The sequence below is a fragment of the Myxine glutinosa genome, chromosome 1 (genome assembly GCF_964187855.1).
Source record: "Myxine glutinosa chromosome 1, kmMyxGlut1.1, whole genome shotgun sequence".
In the NCBI taxonomy this organism is placed as follows: Eukaryota; Metazoa; Chordata; class Myxini; order Myxiniformes; family Myxinidae; genus Myxine; species Myxine glutinosa.
This window is the reverse complement of record NC_136261.1, coordinates 341,833,627-341,854,288: the sequence shown is the minus strand read 5'-3', so window position 1 is coordinate 341,854,288 and position 20,662 is coordinate 341,833,627. Positions and strand designations below refer to the sequence as shown.

The 20,662-nt window shown below is 43.6% G+C and overlaps 1 protein-coding gene across 1 annotated transcript in view; it reads left to right on the top strand.

The window, feature by feature from the left end:
* LOC144892617 (uncharacterized) overlaps positions 1-20,662 on the top strand; it is a 200,495-nt gene that overhangs the window by 38,450 nt on the left and 141,383 nt on the right. The window contains exon 4 of the mRNA XM_078780009.1: positions 17,524-17,641. Coding sequence (XP_078636135.1) covers positions 17,524-17,641 — 118 coding nt within the window. The remainder of the gene's footprint in view (positions 1-17,523; positions 17,642-20,662) is intronic.

The following is a 20,662-nucleotide window of genomic DNA, read 5'->3' as shown; positions in this document are numbered from 1 at the left end:
CACCTTTCCTTATTAGTTCCCTACCGGTGTACACCGGAGGGGACTATAGGTTTGCACTCCATCCCTCCGCTTGTCAGTCTGTCCGTCTGTCAGTCCGTCACGCAAAGATCAGTTTTCCGGACTTTTTTTTTCTAAACTCTTAATGCTAATGATTTCAAACTTGGTACATGGTTTCCACATGATAAGTTACAGATCACGTTCGAACTTCACGACGTTTCGATCATTTTTGACAAAGTTATGGCACTTTGAACTTTGGTAATTTCCCCAACAGTTTTCCGGACGACAGACTGCCGGTAGGGGACATGTATTGCAGCGCAATACTCAGAATGCTTGTTAAATTTAACAATCTACTTTAAAATTGAATTCTTTAAAGAAGGACACTTCTTTGGAATGGAATAAACATACACAATGTCAAACTCCGTCATGATACGTCTCACATTTCCAAACATTTGCAAAAACTGGTGTGGAGGCTTCTCACCTCAGGTGAGTGGATGCAGATGGTGCGAAGAGATTTTCAATCCTAAACTACCAGAGCCTGGTGTTGGGCTAGCGGCTAGGGTGCCAGCTTAGGATCCTAGGATCCTGGGTTTGAATCCCGGTCGATCGCTGAATTAACGCCAGGGGGGTTGACTCAGCCTGTCATCCTTCCGAGGTCGGCTAATTGAGTACCAGTTCACTGGTAATTCCCTGTGTGTCGTAAAAAGGCGACAAACAGGGTTGGCGGCAGGAAGGGCATCCGGCCGTAAAACATTGCTTCAAAAAGGGGACCAAAAAACAACAACAACCACGGTCCCCAAAAAAGGCCAACCCCCGCTTTGTGGGGAAAAATGGCCTCTAAAAGGTGGTTTTAAAGAAGGACACTTAGTTAATATGAGAATAAAAAAATGGGGGTATGTTATGCCTGATTTGGGGTATAATTGGACTTTTTCAATAAACCTACAAGACCTACACTATTTAAATAATTCTCGTATCGAAGAATATTACGCACTTGGTGTGGATAATGAGATATGTGGAAGCATAAATAACAGACAACAAATACACGATTTCAAGAATAGAAAATTATATGATGGTGAAGTGATAGTTTATATGACGAAGGAAGGAAATCGGATAAAGATAGAAAGCCGAGGAATACAAACCGATTTAACAATTGGAAGATGGGGTGGTATTACCTGTCATAATATAAATCTCACATATATTTCAGAAACATTAATTTTTTTATACATAAATGGCAGGGAGAAAACTACAAGAGAATTATAATTTTTGTATTCAAGGATACTTACAAGAAAAGGGTGTTAGATATTATATTCCTTATGAATTAGAACATAGACATGGGAATTTTGTAATTAAGGACTGGCCTTACAGTGATATTGATAAACCCTCAAATGAAGATTTGATTAAAATATTAACTAGAACGCCACTCAGTAGAGCGCATACTCCCGCCGTGGGTCAAGTTGGAATAGTACGATTTCACAAAAGTTTGAGGGAGTAGTTCAGTGACAACACAAGACAAGACAACACAAGACAGACACTGCACAGATATATATTTAGAATATATAGAAGATAATGTAAAAAAAAAAAAAACAAGGCAATTTCATTTGCATTTTCGGATTCAGCGTTCAATTTCATATAGGTGAGTGTATTTTGAGGCATGTGTGACTTCAAATAAAATTGTAAGCCAGAAAAAACGTTTGTTTCATTCCTTAGGGATACAACATGTAACACTGGCCCAAACGTGAAACAAAACTCACTCATTTTAAGTCGTACAAGCTAATGCGACCACTCATTCTTCTGGGAAGAATCCCGTGCACATGCTGGTCACACTTATAAGTCACCTAAGTCTTTATACGTTCATCAAATACTGACACCGCGATTGACATTCGCTGAGGTAAATGTTGATATCTCTTCTGAGGTAAAAAAAACAAAAAACAAAAAAACAGTTTTAAAGCATTCTACGTATCAAACGACACATTTTATGAAATGGGGAAACCTAATACACACTTTGGTGGTTTTAAAATGACAGAATATGTCTTTATTAGACCAAAAAAATGAAAATTGAAGACGACACTGCTAAAAAAATGCACCGCTCTAATGCATAACCACGAGTTTAAACTACATTTACAACAAATATGAAAACTATTTTCATATCACAATGTTAAATATAGAATATATAGAAGATAATGTTAAAAAAAATGAGCCCTATCTTCAAATGGTAAAAAAATCCTTCAAAAAATTCCTGGATCCGGAATAATATCCTGAGCTTCACCAAAAACTAATCAATTCTTCCTTATCCCAAGGGCAATCATCCCACCAACTTTCATCCAAATCCGTTCAGAACTTTTCCACATATCTTGTTCACAAACACATGGACACACACACACACACACACACACACACACACACACACACACACACACACACACACACACACACACACACACACACACACACACACACACACAAGATCGAATGCATTACTCCCTGGCGGGAGTAAATACAGACTTGGCATTTAATATGGAATATTTTTTTTGTGGGGGTCAACTTACTTTTCAAGATGTCTTCGAACCAAAAGTTCATTGGAATTATGTTGAAATTATTCTAGATGTTGTTAATGTGACCTTTAAAAGAAACAAAAACCACATTTGACATTTCGAAACAAATAAATTGATCCTTGAAAGTGATGTAAACTGATATCGAACTCAATTCATGGACAGTACTGTGTTAAACTTCTGTACGTTTTCCAGAAGTATCTCTTTATTTTGCACATTAGCCAAATTTTTTTTTCACAAAAACAAAAGTTTAATTACGACTGGGATTACGGACAGTAAAATTACAGTTCAGTACTTCTAGTAACCCCCATGAGCATTCAGGAGAGCACGTACATGTTGAGGCATGCTGTTCACGAGATTTGCCAAGGTTTGGACAGGAATCGCTTGCCATGCAGTGACAATAGCCTGCTGCAATTCACGCACAGAGGTCGGCTGCTGGTCCAAGTGGTCGATTTGACGCGTTAATTTTGCCCACAAGTTCTCTATCGGATTCATATCCGGGGACATGGCAGGCCACTCCATATGCTCTACACCACGGTCAGCAAGAAAGTGTTGGATCATGCAAGCACGATGAGGCCGTGCATTGTCATCTTGGAAGACAAAGTTTCCTCGAAAGGCTGCACGAACAAATGGAAGCAATGTTTCTTCCAGAATGGCCCTGTACTTGAACTGGTTCAGGTTTCCATTCAGAACAACCAGGTCAGTTTTGCCCCCTGCATGAAAAGCAGCCCAAACGTTCACCCCACCACCTCCAGCTTGGACTCTTGGCACTATACAATCTTTGTTGTAGGCTTCATGCACTTGTCTGCGCACTCGGACGCGGCCATCTTGACGATAGACCAGAAATCTAGACTCGTCACTGAAGATCAGGTGATTCCAGTGTCCTGGCTGCCATTGATGGTGCTCTCTGGCCCACTGCAATCGGCGCTGGCGGTGTTGTCTGGTCAGGCGTGGCTTTCTCAAGGGACGCCTGGCACGATAGCCTGCTTGAACCAGTCGTTGGTTGACTAGCCTTCTGGATACAGGCACATTTGTCAGTTGCTGCCACTCAGCCCTAAGCCGATTAGCTGGCTTGGTACGGCCATTGCGGACTAACCGGTGCAGCTGGCGATCATCCCTCCTTGTGGTTCTGCGGGGACGTCCTGGCCTCGGTATTGGAGTAGGGACACCCCTCTGAGCATTTCGTTTCAGGATCTTTGACACCTGACCTTGAGTGATGCCATACTGCCGAACAATAGCATGCTGTTTCATGCCGTAATTTCGTAAAGCCACCACTCCATGACAAACAGCATTGTCGAGTTGACGGACCATCTCCAGAGGAAGCGGCAATAACTTTTGGAGACGTGCAGCAGTTGTTTTCCACTAATGCAGAATGCAACAACCCTTGTATACCCGACTGTGAAGCCAATCATCAAATGCACCTGTCCATACATTTTGTCACCCCACCTGTGATATAATCCTGTTGTTGACTTCTTGCTGCGACAGACAATCAGTGACATGGTTCTTTTAACAACTAAATCACCAAAGTGTAAAATAAACTCACCAGATTGATATACTGAGTTAAGAAAGTAAACCCAAGTCAAGAAAAAAAAAAATTTCATATTAAATGCCAAGTCTGTATAAATCAACTTCTAAAAGTTATGAAACATAAAAGTCTTTTAGAAATCATCAACAAATCCTATTGGTATCCTATTATGAGAAAAATAATTACAGATGCAAGAATATCTCAAAATCCAGATGAATATATGTATGATATTCTACGGGGCTCAAACTCAAGGGTAGCAAGGGATGATGAAGGAGTTGAAGAAGAGAAGGAACAGAGTGAGAAAAAGGAGAGGGAGGCAAGGGAGGAAAGAGAGAGAGAGAGAGGAAAGAGAGAGGGAGGCAAGGGAGAAAAAGGAGAAAAAGGAGGAAGGGGAGAAATGGGTGAAGGAGGTAAGGGAAGAATGGGAGAGGGAGGAGAGGGAGGAAAAATATAAGAATATGGAAACCAGTGAGATTAATAACATATTGAAGGTATTACAGAAAATAAATCAAACTCAACGCACTGAGGAGGAAAATGAAGAATTTCAAAGTCTAATGAAAATATTACTTTCAAGAAAAACGGCATCATTGTCTTCAATTACTGGGAGGAGATTTAAACGAGAAAGTGGGGATAAAGAAGAAGAAGAAGGAAAAGATTATGTGGTTGATGATGTTGGTGTTATTGACTTTAGTTAGTTTTATTTGTAAATAAATGGATGAGAGAGTGAAGGCATTCCTAAGGATTCTTTATGTTTTAAAAATCAAGATAGAAAAAGTTTTCACACTCTGTATGAATTTTTCTCATAAATAAATGAGTTATTGTGTGAAGTGTAAAAAGAAAACTAATACTAAAAATATATCGTATGTTAAAGGTAAAAATAATAGAGTTCATGAAAAGGGGATATGTTTAGTGTGTGGCTCTAAAAAGTGTCAATTCATTTCTAAGCATAAAAGTGGGGGAGATATACAAAAGTTTTTGTCAGGGAGTATTGCATAGGTTGCTCCTTTGAAAAACAAAATGGTAATACTCTTATGTTAGCTTTCAGTGAAATATTTTGTAAAAGTAAAAGAAAACCAAAAAAGTTATGGACTGATGAGGGAACAGAGTTCTATCACAAAATATTTATAAAATTTCTTAAGGTGGAGGGTATTAAATTATACAGCACCTTTAATGAAGGAAATGCAGTTGTTATTGAGCGTTTTAATCGCACTTTGAAAGAGATTATATAAAAAATTCACACAACTCGGTTCTCAACAATGGGTATATTTAATTCAGGATATTGTAGATAATTACAATAATAGCGTTCATTCATCAACAAAATCAAAACCATCAGAATCATTTACAAAATTAGAATATGAAAAGGAGATTAATTTGAGAAAACCCAAGTTCAGAGTTGGTGATATTGTAAGAATATACAGATGGAAAAGCCATTCTGAGAAAGGTTATACAAAGAGATGGACTAATGAACTTTCTAAAATCGTTGATGTAATGGATACCGTCCCTTGGACTTATAAATTATATGATTTAAATGGGGAAGAAATCTTGGGTTCATTTTATTCACAAGAATTACAAAAGACACAAATAAGCAGATAATGTCCTTGAAAGCAATGGGTTGGCGCTTCACAATCCTCTACTGTACATCGCTGTGCACACTCGAGGGCCAAGTCCGGGGTGTATAGTAGGTGTATGCTTTGGTTTTGGTTTAGGGTGAGGAAAACTGAACCATAAACCCCACATTAAAACACCAAATTTGTAAGTCCAAACAACTGTATCCATTACATCAACGATTTAAAAAAGTTATTAACTCCATCTCTTTGTATAACCTTCCAATTCTATTCATTTTTTTCCAACTTAAAAAAAAAAATTCAATGATAATACAAGATAAATGAGTCTTTGAGGTATGACATTCATTCAAAAATTCACTTCACATCCAGAACCCCAACCCAACCCTAACCAAACATAATTAATTTTTTTTCCTCTTCTTCCAATTCTGTCCTTCAAGGCTTTCAAGTTTGAAGAAGTGGAAATGGGGAGAAAGAATTTTCCAGCATTTTCTTCCTCGAACTTTCTTGATATTGCTGAAATATATGTAAAAAAAATATTACTTATCTAATATTGAGTTAAATAACATATATAATTTAATTCATTTTACCTTAAATCAACTGAACTTACCTTAAATCAGGCGTCATTAAACAAAGAACATTGTTCATTGCTTTATAATCCAAAGAGTCTCCAAGATGGGTCCCGCAAGTGGAGTCTCCAAAATTAAACCAGTTTTCAAAGTTTCCAAGGCAAAACTCTTTTCCTGATTTTATTAAATTTAGTGAGTCTCCAAGGTAGGTATTGAAACCATCCAAGCAGACCTCATAATATGTTTTTCCCAAATTTAGTGAGTCTCCAAGGTAGGTATTGAAACCATCTTGGCAGACCTCATAATATGTTTTTCCCAAATTTAGTGAGTCTCCAAGGTAGGTATTGAAACCATCTAGGCAGACCTCATAATATGTTTTTCCCAAATTTAGTGAGTCTCCAAGGTAGGCTCCACATTTAGAACCATCAAGACAGAACTCATAATATGTTTTTCCCAAATTTAGTGAGTCTCCAAGGTAGGCTCCACAGTTAGAACCATCAAGACAGAACTCATAATATGTTTTTCCCAAATTTAGTGGGTCTCCAAGGTAGGTATTGAAACCATCTAGGCAACAACAACAACAACATGCATTTTAAGGCCATTTTCCCTGCTAGAGCGGGGGTTAGCCTTGCGGTCCCCATGGTCCCCTGAAACCATCTAGGCAGACCTCATAATATGTTTTTCCCAAATTTAGTGAGTCTCCAAGGTAGGCTCCACAGTTAGAACCATCGAGGTAGACCTCATAATATGTTTTTCCCAAATTTAGTGAGTCTCCCAGGTAGGCTCCACAGTTAGAACCATCTAGACAGAACTCAATATGTTTTACCCAAATTTAGTGAGTCTCCAAGGTATAACTCTTTGGCTGGATCATCAGGATAGAACTCATTCTGTTGGTCTTGGTTGCTCAAAAGGTCTTCAAACAAATCAATAATTTCACCCCAAGTTGTGGTAAAAGTGGTATTTTCATATTACATCATATTACAGATCACATTTCATATTACAGATCACAAAGTCAGCCTTCTTTCACCTGAAAAACATTGCCCGTCTCCGCTCATCCCTCTCCTCCACGGCTGCAGAAACCCTCATCCACGCCTTCATCACCTCCCGTCTGGACTACTGCAATAGCCTCCTCTATGGTTCACCCTCAAAAATCACCAATAAACTCCAATACATTCAGAACTCCGCTGCCCGTCTACTCACCCATTCCCGGACCCGTGACCACATCACCCCCGTCCTTTACAAGCTTCACTGGCTCCCCATCCCCCAGAGAATCCAGTACAAAATCCTCCTCTTGACATACAAAGCCCTCCATAACCTGGCCCCATCCTACCTGGCTGACCTCCTCTCCAGACACACTCCCACCCGCAACCTCCGCTCTGCTGGTACCAACCTCCTGACTCCCTCCATCCGGACCAAATTCCGATCCTGGGGGGACAGGGCCTTCTCCATCGCTGCTCCCACCCTCTGGAACTCACTACCTCACACCATCAGAGACTCCTCCTCACTCACCACATTCAAAACATCACTAAAGACCCACCTGTTCAACACTGCATTCAGCATTCAACCCACAGCATTTAACCCCTGACTATCTCTTCTCCTTCTCCCTCCTTTTGCTTTAAATATTTCCCTATTGATTCTTGTCTTTTTGCAATTGTTGTTTTCATGTATTGTTATGCATTATATTTTCCACTCTGTCAAAGCGCCTTTGGGCTTCTTGAAAAGCGCTATACAAAATAAATGAATTATTATTATTATTATCTTAGATACAATTTCCTGTGAGAGAAAATAACAATGTATTAATTTAATACAATATTATTATTTGTATAAATCAAACTTTGTAAAAATAAATAAAAAAATTAATAAATAAACTCTTACCTCCATTGATAAGAGGTTTGAATCCAGTCCATCAATTTGAAGGTTGAGTTCCATACAGGTAGTAGAACTCCAAGGAAGTGCCAAGTCATCCCACTCAAGCTCTGGGCAGTAGTCCATTCTCAAGAGAAGCAGGTAGTCAGGTTCACTATGTCAATAAATTATATTTTGTTCAAAATCATGGTAGATTAGCAAACCTATACATTTTTGGAAAGGTTATAGCATAAGGAAACTAAAAATCAATGTTTACATTTGGAGAGATACCTGTATGGCGGCCATTTTGGATTTTCAAAATGGCCACTGTAAAATACATATTTTGTTCTATTTCTGCCTCTAATTACCCTAAAAACTTTTAAAAATATACTAAACCTATATTTTCAGGGACAAGGAATCCAATGAAAGTATCAAATTAGTGCTATGGGGAATGGTAAGACACGAATCAAAGGTTTTGAATTGCAAAATACTGTCTTTATATTCACGATAAGTTGCATAATCAAATACATGTTATCATTTTGTACAGGCAGTTAATAACATCAAAATGTGTCACAATAATTCATATCACCAAACATACACAGGCAGTCAGCAAAATCATATATACACATGCAGTCAGTATAACTTCACATCTACACAGGCAGTCAATGACAAAATATACACAGGCGTTCAATGGCATCAAACATACACGATTACAGAATATGCCATTTAGAGTTCGTCATCACTGTCCTGTGTGTCGTATCCGACAATATAGTCCGCATCGTTTTCACAGTCCGTTCCACACAAGCAAAGGTCGGTCAAATTGATTGGCAAATCGAATTGGTCGAATGGTCGATCGAATCGAATTCGATGAATCGAATCGAATCGAATCGATCGAAATGGTCAAATGGTCGATCAAAACGATTGGTCGATTGGTCGAATTGGTCGAATCGAATTGGTCGGAATTGGCAAATGTAAACATTGATTTTCAGATTTTCCATGTAATAACGTTTCCAAAAATGTATAGGTTTGCTAATCTACCATGATTTTGAACGAAAAAACATAGTGAACCTGACTAAGGAAGTCTGTTTAAAAAAGCCTGCGCTGGAACCCTTTATATAAGAATGGTTGGTGCATGTCATTTCCTGTGGAAATTCCCTGGGCAAGCCTGGGCAAGCCTTAACTGAAAATGATGCAATGGTAGATGGTGATTCTGCTTTTAAGAGAATAAAATTATTACCTAAAAATGAAACACAAATATTTGTTGGGTCTCTGTACGAGTATAATGAAAAATGGGGAGAGTTAATAAGTTAAATGCAGGGAGGGTGTGAGTCAATAAGTTTCCTTAATTTTCCCCATTGACGTCAATGTTAAATTTAATGTGTTTTAGTCGTTGGTAAATGAGCTTAGTTGAAAGGGAGAAAAAGGGTGTAATTTAACGAGAGATGGGCTGTGAGTCAAGTTTTTCCCTTTTTCCCCATTGACTCCAATGTTATATTTTATGTGTCCCAGAACCCCCCTTTTCCTACTACTGCTCTCCCCTCTGGGCTGACTCCCCTGCCTCACACTTTGCTCAGCTTGACGCCGTGGAAACCAATCCGTTCAAGATTATGGGAATATCCTATGATTAAGCTGAATTTATGGGCCTGTCAACTTCCCATCGCAGACAAGCTGCAGGGGAGAAAAGGGGTGGAGGGGGGGGGGGGGGCAGGGTATGAGATGCACGGAAACCTTGCCATGGAGCCTTCACAAGACACCCTCTGGTTTCTCTGCAGCACAGCATGTGCCTGACCCTTCACTTTCCTATCGAAGCCACTTTGTAAAAAAACAACAACAACAAAAATATATATCCCCGGTTTTTTTTTCTTGCAAATGGACCAATATATATATATATATTTTTTTGTATACAGAGTCGAGGCTCGTGAAAGAGCTAACATTTATCAAACAAACAAATCAAACAAACAAGCAAACAAAGTATATAAAAAGGGGAGCGGTCGACAAGATGGGGAGAGAAGGGGAGGGAGCACACAAACACAACATTTGAGAGCAGGGACATCGGGAGATGTTTTTGGAGGGAGAGGGCCTGGGGGGAGGCAGGATAGGTATAAAACGCAAGGACACCAAGGACTTCCAGGAAAGAAGTCAAAAGGCACCTCAAAAAAGTGGATTTGGGGTGAAATTAGCGGGGGTAGAAAAGATCAAGGTTTTGGATTGGGGAAGATAAGAGATGGTGGTGAACAGCCGTTTTAAAGACCTGGAGGGAGGAGTGGGATTGAAGAGAGTGAGGGAGTTTGTTCCAGAGGTGGGAGAAAAGAGGAATGAAGGAGTGAAGGTGAGCAGAGAGTCTTGATTTTGGCAGTTTAACCATAAGAGGGTTGCAGGCAGATCTTGTGCGACCTGTAGGAATATTTGCGGGACAGAGCCCAGAGAGAGCTGGGGGGGGGGGGGGGGGCAAGGCCAGAGAGGAGGCGGTAGAAGACGGAAAGACCACCAACCTGCCTGCGGTGAGTAAGTGAAAAGCCCTCGGAGATAGCGTCATCGCGGGAGATTTCAATGATTCTGAACGCTTTGGTTTCAACAGTGTGAAGACGAGCTAGGTGTGAGGCAGGAGCACCAGCCCAGAGGGGAGAGCAGTACTCCATTGAGCGGCGGATGAAAGCCTTGCATGTGGTGAGGAGCTCAGGTGTGCCAAGGAAGGACTTCGCACGACGGAGGATGCCCAGTCGGCGACTGGCTTTGGAGGCCAGCTTGGAAATGTGGTTTTCCCAGGAAAGATCATGGCAGATAGTGAGACCCAAAAGCTTGAGTGACAGAACTTCTTGGAGAGGATTATTCAGAAAGTAGATGGGAGGGTTGACCAGTCGGTCTTTTCGGAGAGACATCGTAAGAGTGTGAGATTTGTCAGGATTGAAAGACATGTTCCACTTGTTTGCGCAGTATGTGATTTTGTCCAGGTCTGCAGAGAGTGAGGAGGCTGCAGACTGCCGATCTGAGGGATGAGGAATGGAGCGGCAGAGAGTGGAGTCATCAGCAAAGAGATAGAGAGGATTTTCAAGAGAGCCAGAGAGATCATTGATGAAGACCAGAAAAAGCACAGGGCCCAGAACACTGCCTTGGGGAACTCCAGCCTGAACAGGAAGAGGAGATGAGAGAAACCCATTCAGGGCCACACGTTGACGACGACTAGAGAGGAAGTCCGCCAGCCATGCGTGGAGATTTCCATGGATACCAAAGGAGGAGAGTTTGGTGAGCAGAGCGGGGTGCCAGACCGTATCGAAGGCACGTGATATGTCGAGGGAGACAGCTCTAATTTCCTGTTTGGCATTGAGGACCTCCATCCATTGTTGAGACAGCAGAAGCAGCATGTCCAGAGTAGAGTGACCTGGTCTGAAACCAAATTGATGATCAGAGATCAAGCCATTGGAGAAGAGGAAAGATTTCATATCCGAAGCAATGATGGATTCCATGACTTTGCTGATAATTGGGAGAAGGCTGATTGGTCTGTAGTTGCTAGGATCTGTTTTTGCACCTTTTTTGTGCAAAGCGGTGATGTTGGCTGATTTCCAAGCAGATTTTTTTTTTTTTTTTTTTTGTATACAAGATCGAGGCTCGTGAAAGAGCTAACATTAATCACACAAAAAGACAAACCGACACACAAAACACAAAAAACAAGGGGAGCGGCAGACAAGATGGGGAGAGAGGGGGAAGGACACAAAAGAGAGGGGGAAGAGGGGGAAGGACACAAACACAACATTTGAGAGCAGGGACATCGGGAGGACTTGGGGGGAGGTGGGAGAGGAATAAAACATATGAACACTGCAAGGACTCTGGGGTGAATTACCGGGGGTAGAAAAGATCAAGGTTTTCGATGGGGGAAGATGAGAGATGGTGGTAAACAGCTGTTTTAAAGACCTGGAGGGAGGAGTGGGATTGAACGGAGTGGGGCAGTTTGTTCCAGAGGCGGGAGAAAAGGGGAATGAAAGAGTGAAGGTGAGCAGAGAGCCTAGACTTTGGCAGTTTAACCATAAGAGGGTTGCAGGCAGATCTTGTGCGACCTGAAGGAATATTGGGGGGACAGAGCACAGAGAGAGCTGGAGGAGCAAGGCCGGAGAGGAGTCGGTAGAAGACAGAAAGACCACCAACCTGCCTGCGGTGAGTGAGTGAAAGGCCCTCGGTGTTGACTACATCGCAGGAGATTCCAATGATTCTGAAAGCTTTGGCCTCAACAGCGTGAAGCCGAGCAAGGTGTGAGGCAGGAGCACCAGCCCAGAGGGGGGGGAACAGTATTCCATTGAGCTGCGGATGAAAGCCTTGTATGTGGTGAGGAGCTCAGGTGTGCCAAGGAAGGACTTCGCACGACGGAGGATGCCCAGTCGGCGACTGGCTTTGGAGGCCAGCTTGGAAATGTGGTTTTCCCAAGAAAGATCATGGCAGATAGTGAGACCCAAAAGCTTGAGCGACAGAACTTCTTGGAGAGGATTGTTGAGAAAGTAGATGGGAGGGTTGTCCAGTCGGTCCTTTCGGAGAGACATTGTAAGAGTGTGAGATTTGTCAGGATTGAAAGACATGTTCCACTTGTTTGACCAGTCTGTGATTTTGTCCAGGTCTGCAGAGAGTGAGGAGGCTGCAGACTGCCGATCTGAGGGATGAGGAATGGAGCGACAGAGAGTAGAGTCGTCAGCAAAGAGATAGAGAGGATTTTCAAGAGAGTCAGAGAGATCATTGATGAAGACCAGAAAAAGCACAGGGCCCAGAACACTACCTTGGGGAACTCCAGCCTGAACAGGAAGAGGAGATGAGAGAAACCCATTCAGGGCCACACGTTGACTATGACCAGAGAGGAAGTCCGCCAGCCATGCGTGGAGATTTCCATGGATACCAAAGGAGGAGAGTTTGGTGAGCAGAGCAGGGTGCCAGACCGTATCAAAGGCAGGTGAAATGTCAAGGGAGACAGCTCTAATTTCCTGTTTGGCGTTGAGGACCTCCATCCATTGTTGAGAAAGCAGAAGCAGCATGTCCAGAGTAGAGTGACCAGGTCTGAAACCAAATTGATGATCAGAGATCAAGCCATTGGAGAAGAGGAAAGATTTAATATCTGAAGCAATGATGGATTCCATGACTTTGCTGATAATTGGGAGAAGGCTGATTGGTCTGTAGTTGCTGGGATCTGTTTTTGCACCTTTTTTGTGCAAACCGGTGATGTTGGCTGATTTCCAAGCAGATGGCAGATGACCTTGAGCAAAAGAGAGGGTGAAGAGAACAGAAAGAGGGAGTGAAAGAGCAGAAGAACATGATTTTAGGACCCGTGGGCTGATGTCGTCAGGACCAGTTGCAGAATCAGAGTCGAGGGTTGACAGAAACTTTTCCACCTTGTCAGGAGGAAAGGACACAGAGTCCAGGAGCAGCTGGGTACGACTGGGTACGGTGGGTACAGAGAGGGATGGGTTTGGGACACAAGATTTAGAGGCAAACACAGAGTTGAGGCATTCAGCTTTTTCACGTGCGGAGTCAGCCGTTAAGCCGTTTGAGGTGAGGGAGGGGATGGAGGGGGAACAAACACCAGAAACAGATTTGACCAGACGCCACCAGGATTTGGAAGAGGGAGACAGATAAGAGAGTTCGGTCTTGAGAATGGTGAGATATTGTTTCCTGGCTCTCCTGAGGGTGGACACACACTTGTTTCGGGCTTTGTGAAAGGAAATGAGATTCCTTCCGTTGGATTTGCTTTCCAGGAGACGAAAGCAAGTTGTTTCAGGGCAACAGCCTCACCACAAGATTCCGTGTACCATGGATGGGAGGAAGGGTATGACAACTGAAGACGAGATGGTATAAATCTGTGCATGAGAGAGAGCAATTTACTTTGAAAGAATTCCCAGGATGAGTTGATGTCAGAGGCGGTAGAGATGGGAGACCAGTCCAGATGATTGATGGCTGCTTGAAGACCGTGCCAGTTGGCCTGAGTGAAATGCCAGACTCGTCGACGCTGAGGAGGCTCTCTGAGAATGGTCAGAGAGATGTCCACTTTGACAAGCACATGATCAGATGAGCCGATTGGAGCAGAAGAAGAGCAGCAGACATTTTCAGGGAAGTTTGTCATAACCAAATCCAGAAGAGAAGATGCTCCGTTGACTGAGAGATGGCAGTTGACCTTGAGCAAAAGAGAGGGTGAAGAGAACAGAGAGAGGAAGTGAAAGAGCGGAAGAACATGATTTCAGGACCCGTGGGCTGATGCCGTCAGGTTGCAGAATCAGAGTCGAGGGTTGACAGAAACTTTTCCACCTTGTCAGGAGGAAAGGACACGGAGTCCAGGAGCAGCTGGGTACGACTGGGTATGGTGGGTACAGAGAGGGATGGGTTTGGGACACAAGATTTAGAGGCAAACACAGAGTTGAGGCATTCAGCTTTTTCACGTGCGGAGTCAGCTGTGTAGCCGTTTGAGGTAAGGGAGGGGATGGAGGGGGAACAAACACCAGAAACAGATTTGACCAGACGCCACCAGGATTTGGAAGAGGGAGACAGATAAGAGAGTTCGGTCTTGAGAACGGAGAGATATTATTTCCTGGCTCTCCTGAGGGTGGACACACACTTGTTTCGGGCTTTGTGAAAGGAAATGAGATTTCCTTCCATTGGATTTGCTTTCCAGGAGACGAAGGCAAGTTGTTTCGGGGCAACAGCCTCACCACAAGATTCCGTGTACCATGGACGGGAGGAAGGGTATGACAACTGAAGACGAGATGGGATAAATCTGTGCATGAGAGAGAGTAATTTACTTTGGAAGAATTCCCAGGATGAGTTGATGTCAGAGGTGGTCGAGATGGGAGACCAGTCCAGATGATTGATGGCTGCTTGAAGACCGTGCCAGTTGGCCTGAGTGAAATGCCAGACTCGTCGACGCTGAGCAGGCTCCCTGAGAATGGTCAGAGAGATGTCCACTTTAACAAGGACATGATCAGATGATCCGAATGGAGCAGAAAAAGAGCAGCAGACATTTTCAGGGAAGTTAGTCATAACCAAGTCCAGAAGAGAAGATGCTCCGTTGACTGAGATCCGGGTCGGGAAATTGACAGATTGTGTCAGTCCCAGTGAGTCGCAGAAGTCCTTTGCTGAGGAGCCATGGCTGGTGAGAGAGGTACCCACACCCAGCCAACTGGCATGGTGACAATTGAAATCACCACATATGAGGAAGAGAGAGTTGGCATGAGTAGATAGAAGTTGGTCCATATTATCAGACAGCGAGATGTAGATGGAGTCATCACTGTTTGGAGGACGGTACAACACACATATGAACAAGAGGTGGGAGCGAAGGGGAAGCCGTAGCCAGAGGTATTCCTGGGGGTGAGGTGGAGAGAGTGCAGTGCAGGGCGAGTGAGGAAGAGAGTTTTTGATAAAGATAGCAACCCCACCTCCAGGACGAGGCTCAGGTCTATCATACCGGAGGAGGGAGTAACCCGGGAGAGATACTAAGGAATCAGAGACATCATGAAGGAGGAAAGTTTCTGTAAGCAGATCACGTCTGGTTTGACAGAAGCAACCTGTATGGAGAGATCAGTTAAGTTTGAACAAAGGCCCCGGATGTTTGAGGTCCATACCGTTAATGAAGAGGTAGGGGGAGCATCGGATACAGAACAGGGGGGAGGAGGGGTAGGGTAAGATGTGGAAGAGGTGGAAGAGGTAGGGAGAGCTGTTGAAGGTGTGTCAGAGATTTCAGAATAGCTCGGAGAAAGGGAAGGATGGGGCGGACAAGAGGTTTGATGGTGATTGGGTGAGGCACAATGAGGTGTTATTTGAGGAGGGGGAAGAGTGAGGCAGAAGGTTGGGGGAGATGGAGGTGAGAGTTGGAAGGGGGAAGAAGCGGGGAGGACGCTTTGAGGAAGGGGAGTGAGAGGGGGGAAATTGAGAAGAAATGAGGGTGGGGAGATTTGAAGGGGAGGGGCGAGGGGGGAGTTTGGGAGGGAAGGGACAAGGGGAGGGATTTGAAAGGGATGGGATATGGGGGAGATTTGGAGGGGAGGGGTGAGGGAGGAGTCTAGGAAGGGAGGGGTGAGGGGGAGTCTTGGAGGGGAGGGGTGATGGGGTAGTTTAGGAGGGAGGGGGTAAGGGGGGAGATTTGAAAGGGATGGGTGATGGGGAGGATTAGGAGGGGAGGGGAAAGGGGGAAGATTTGAAAGGGATGGGTGATGGGGAAGATTTGGAGGAGAGGGGTGATGGGGAAGATTTGGAGGGGAGGGGTTATGGGGAAGATTTGGAGGGGAGGGGTGAGATTGGATTTTAGAAAGTGTACGATTAATGGGAAACGAACATTTATTGCAAAATGAGTTTCTTGTGACCTTCGAGTTAAAAATACGTTTAAGGACGCTGGATGGAGGATGGAGTGCAGGAGAGTTTAGGGATTGTAGAAAAAAGGCACTTTTTGGAATTTTTTGGGATGAATAGATTTGGTGAGCAAGTCGAAAGCAGCCTTTTAAAGAAGAAGAAGAAAAAGGTGTTATAATATACGACGGAATACATTGTGCGGTGTATTCCGTTGCCCGGGTCGCGAACGCGAACGCCCGGGTCTCGCCTTTGTCCCAAGCGCGCCGAGAACCCGTTCGTGCCAAACACATTCACGCCATTTTCGCTACTCACCTCGGAGCCCTGCTTTTCAGTTTTAGACAATTTTTGCACGTGAAAATTAATCTGTCAAATCTTGTCGGAAATTGTGTTGAAAATTATACAACAGTAAGATTATTGCAGACATTAATTGGACATGGTGTGTGTATAACCTTGCAAATGGTTAGGAAAATATTGAGTACGTCCAATTGTGCCTGTAACAAAAGTGTAGATTCACAGTTCCAACTCCAAGCCATTTATCATAATTTTTCATATGCATCTATTGAGTCGTACTGCTTCCATTTTTTCTCATCCATTGCTGGTGATTTTCCCACTTAATTTCTGCATGGGCAGACAGGACAGCTTGGAGTTGTGCATATTTGCCTTTGACCTGTGTTTGAATCCCGATCCAGCTATAAATTGTTTCCCTGGTGTTTCACATGCAGAGCGAGGCATCAGCGTGTGCACCATTCATCGGAGGGACGTTAAACTGAGCGCCCCCCCCCCCCCCTGTGTGCTAGCATTAGTTGTTGGATGTTAAAGAAGACTAGGTGAGTTATTGCCAACACTTATTTCTAAATTCAAATTTCCTTCCCTGTTTGACTGCTGGGATGGCAATGGTGAACCACCCAGCATGACCTTTACCCAAAATCTGCTTCAGTAGCACCAACATTCTATCAAGAGTATGTCTGCACATCCGTTGAGATGTTACTCTTTGAAAAAGAAACCGTCCTACTTCATGTTTTCAGATTTAAGTAACTACAGATATTCCGACTCTTTGCTTTGCTTTGCTTTGACTAAAAGTTATCTTTGTCTGCAATGCTATGTTTATTTGCAATGTTTGTTTTGTTTTGTCATTGTTTTCAAGCAAGCTCTTTTGTGTCTTCTAGGAAATGTTCCTCCTGCCGAGACTTGAGCGGCTGAATGTATCTGATAATGAGTTGTCCTGCATCTCTCCTTCACTCGGCTCCCTTGCTTGCCTGCAGTACCTGGATATCAGCCGTAACGGTGGGCTATCTGGTTGTCTTTTTATGTTTGTCTTTACGAACAATAATATACCTTTGACGATGAATTAGAGGGGGCGGAGAGTATAGAGAAGAGGTAGCATACTCACCTTTCATCATTCTAATATAGGCCCCATTCCTAGTCTGCATCTTGGTCCTTTGTAGGAATTGCATTGATCACTCAGTATGCTATTCTTCCGATAGGACATTAAGCCACTTTTTGATCTACGAACATTTGCTTGTGGGCCTACGAGATGCAACGGTACATTTTTAGAAGAAATGCGCTGGTACTTCAGTCAACTACTTCCTGCCTAAACCTTTGGTGGGCAATGCATCAGTTACAACCCTTGGAATTATTGAAAAACCACAACCAAATGCTACATACAGTCGTGGCCAAAAATATTGGCACCCTTGCACTTTTTTCAAATAATGCACCATATCTTCTAGAAAATTGTTGTAATTGAAAAAAATATTTTGGGATCCACATATATATTTCTTTTGTTTGCAGTGGAACAAAACAAATAAAGCTGAAGAAAATTACCAATTCTTAGCTTATTCCACACAGAAATCCTAAAATGGCCCGGACAATATTATTGCCACCTTTTAGAAATTGTAAGAAATAACTAGATTTCAAGCAGGTGATTCTCCTTTACTTTGGAATTGAACTCACCTATGGTGAGTTGCAGGTGCCTGAAATATAAAATTCACTCATTCAACCAGCTTGAATCGAGAAAATGAGTCATTCTGCTGTTTTGTGTCATTGTGTGTACCGCAATAAGCATGGAGAAAAGAAAGAAAACCAGAGAATTGCCTGAGGAGGTCAGACACAGGATTGTAGCCAAGCATGGACCATCTCAAGGCTACAAGTCCATCTCCAGAGACCTTGATGTTCCTGTGTCCACCGTACGCAATGTTATCAGGAAGTTTAAGGCCCATGGCACTGTGGCCAACCTACGTGGACGTGGCCACAAGAGAAAACTTGATCGAAGATTGCAGCGAAGGATTGTTTGAATGCTGAACAAAGCACCTCTCCGGCTCCCTTCATTTCGTCTCATGTGTCCGTTTCTTTGTCATTAATGTTGGCTCCTACACGAGCCTCGATCTTGTATACAAAAAAAACCAAAAAAAAAAAAACCCATAGCTAAGAGAAAGAAAATGGCGGGATGTGTCCTTTATTTTGTCCCTCGCGCTGGAACATTCTATGATGACGTCCACGCGCGCCAATCAAAGAGCACCACCTGCTCACCTCATCCAATCGTCCTTTGGGGCATGGCCTCACGGTCATTCTCCGTGCCCATCATGATGATTCGCTGGGTGGTGTCGTAGTGGTCGAATGTCCGGATCCGGTTGGAGGTTATTTGGTTTATTTAGTATTAGGTGTGGAATGCATGGCTGGTGTTGCATGTGTCATAAGGAACAAGGAGAAATCCACAGAGGCAGTTTACATACAGGGAATTATTCCTTATAACCTAACTAATTAGCATAGCTCGCATGGAGACAAATATACAACCTTATGCGACATCGGGCCTGACTTAAGTACATGAAGGTGGTTACTTTACCCTATACAATCCTACCTGGCCTAAGGTATTTCATTGCCTACCCCCCATAAATGTAACACAGCTTCCACCGACCCACCCCCTCCGGAACTGTAGGTCCTGCAAGGTCCACTGCAGGCGTTACCATTCCAGCCTTAACACTTACCGACTCACACTTTATTAGCCTATGAAATAAATTAGGAGGGGCTGTGGGAAGCGAGCCGTAGCTAACTTACCTGTTCTCCTTACCGTTCTACACCCCTTAAGCAACAATTCACACATTTACACCGTCTAATCTCCGTCAATTCCTGGGGCAGGTCGAAAAATGGTCAACACACAAAAACTCTACCTTAGCAACAATACCTTAATAAAATGCAAAAACTCAAAAACATTTGTACAACCCTGTGTCCGTCTACAGACCACGTCTCCCGGTCAATGCCACAATACCCAACATTGCCTGCGGAGCCATACCAATGTACACAAATTTCCGCAGGCCCTGTCCTGGTGATACAGGTGAGTGGCATGGCTCGGTGGATCTTCCCCCATTCACTCACACAAACCCAATACTCAGTCACACACATTTCAATAATAACAAAACTCATTTCAACCCCCCTGCAAGACCATGGCTTAGATGTAATTACGCACACGTGATCCTCAATTAGGTAGCGGGGAGATACCATATATGCAAGATGGTGGGGGCGCTTCAGGCCGTGATGCCCACAGTCCCAAAGCAAGTCACCCGACTTACGACTTCTTCACCCCCCCTCCCCCTTCAATTCTCGGTCCCATGGCAGCCAAACAGCTCCGTAGCTGTCGTCCCGCCGGGAAGGTCTCCACACCAGGCTCCTTTGGCGTCAGGCTCTAATAGCCTCCGGGTCGCCAGTGGTCTTTCCATACCTCAAGGCACCCTCCAGCCCCCCCCCCGCCGACGGTTTTCCAATTTCCAGACACCACTGGCTGCCAGGGGTAAATTACCTTGGGGGAGGGGGGGGGGCTTGGTCACTGCTCCTCCAGAGCTTGATCTATACCTGCGGACACACACATTCCCCACCCACAAAATCCACAATAACATTTCCTCCCCCGCTGCCATTCAATTCTCTTCACCTATTTCAATCAAAAGATACTGCCATGGCCTGCTTACATGTGAAATCCCCATTCACATTTCCATTTACATTTCCAATCACATCTCCATTTCTTTCTCAAGACCACACAAAAACAAAAAACCTTTAACACATAAACAAATGCCACCCACAAGACACTTTGTGGCACACACTCTGATCTAACCACTGACCATGTCATCACTCTCACACGCCCCCATTCCAAATTACTCATGTCCCAATTTCTAAGCAAATACCGAAGCCCTGGGACAGTAAACATGAAGGCCTCACCTTATCTTTATGTGCAGGTAGTTGCAGGTTGGTTGGGTCCAAGAGGGCCATCCACCTGGCCAAATTCCAAATTTATCCCATGGGCCCAATCAATTTTCCAAA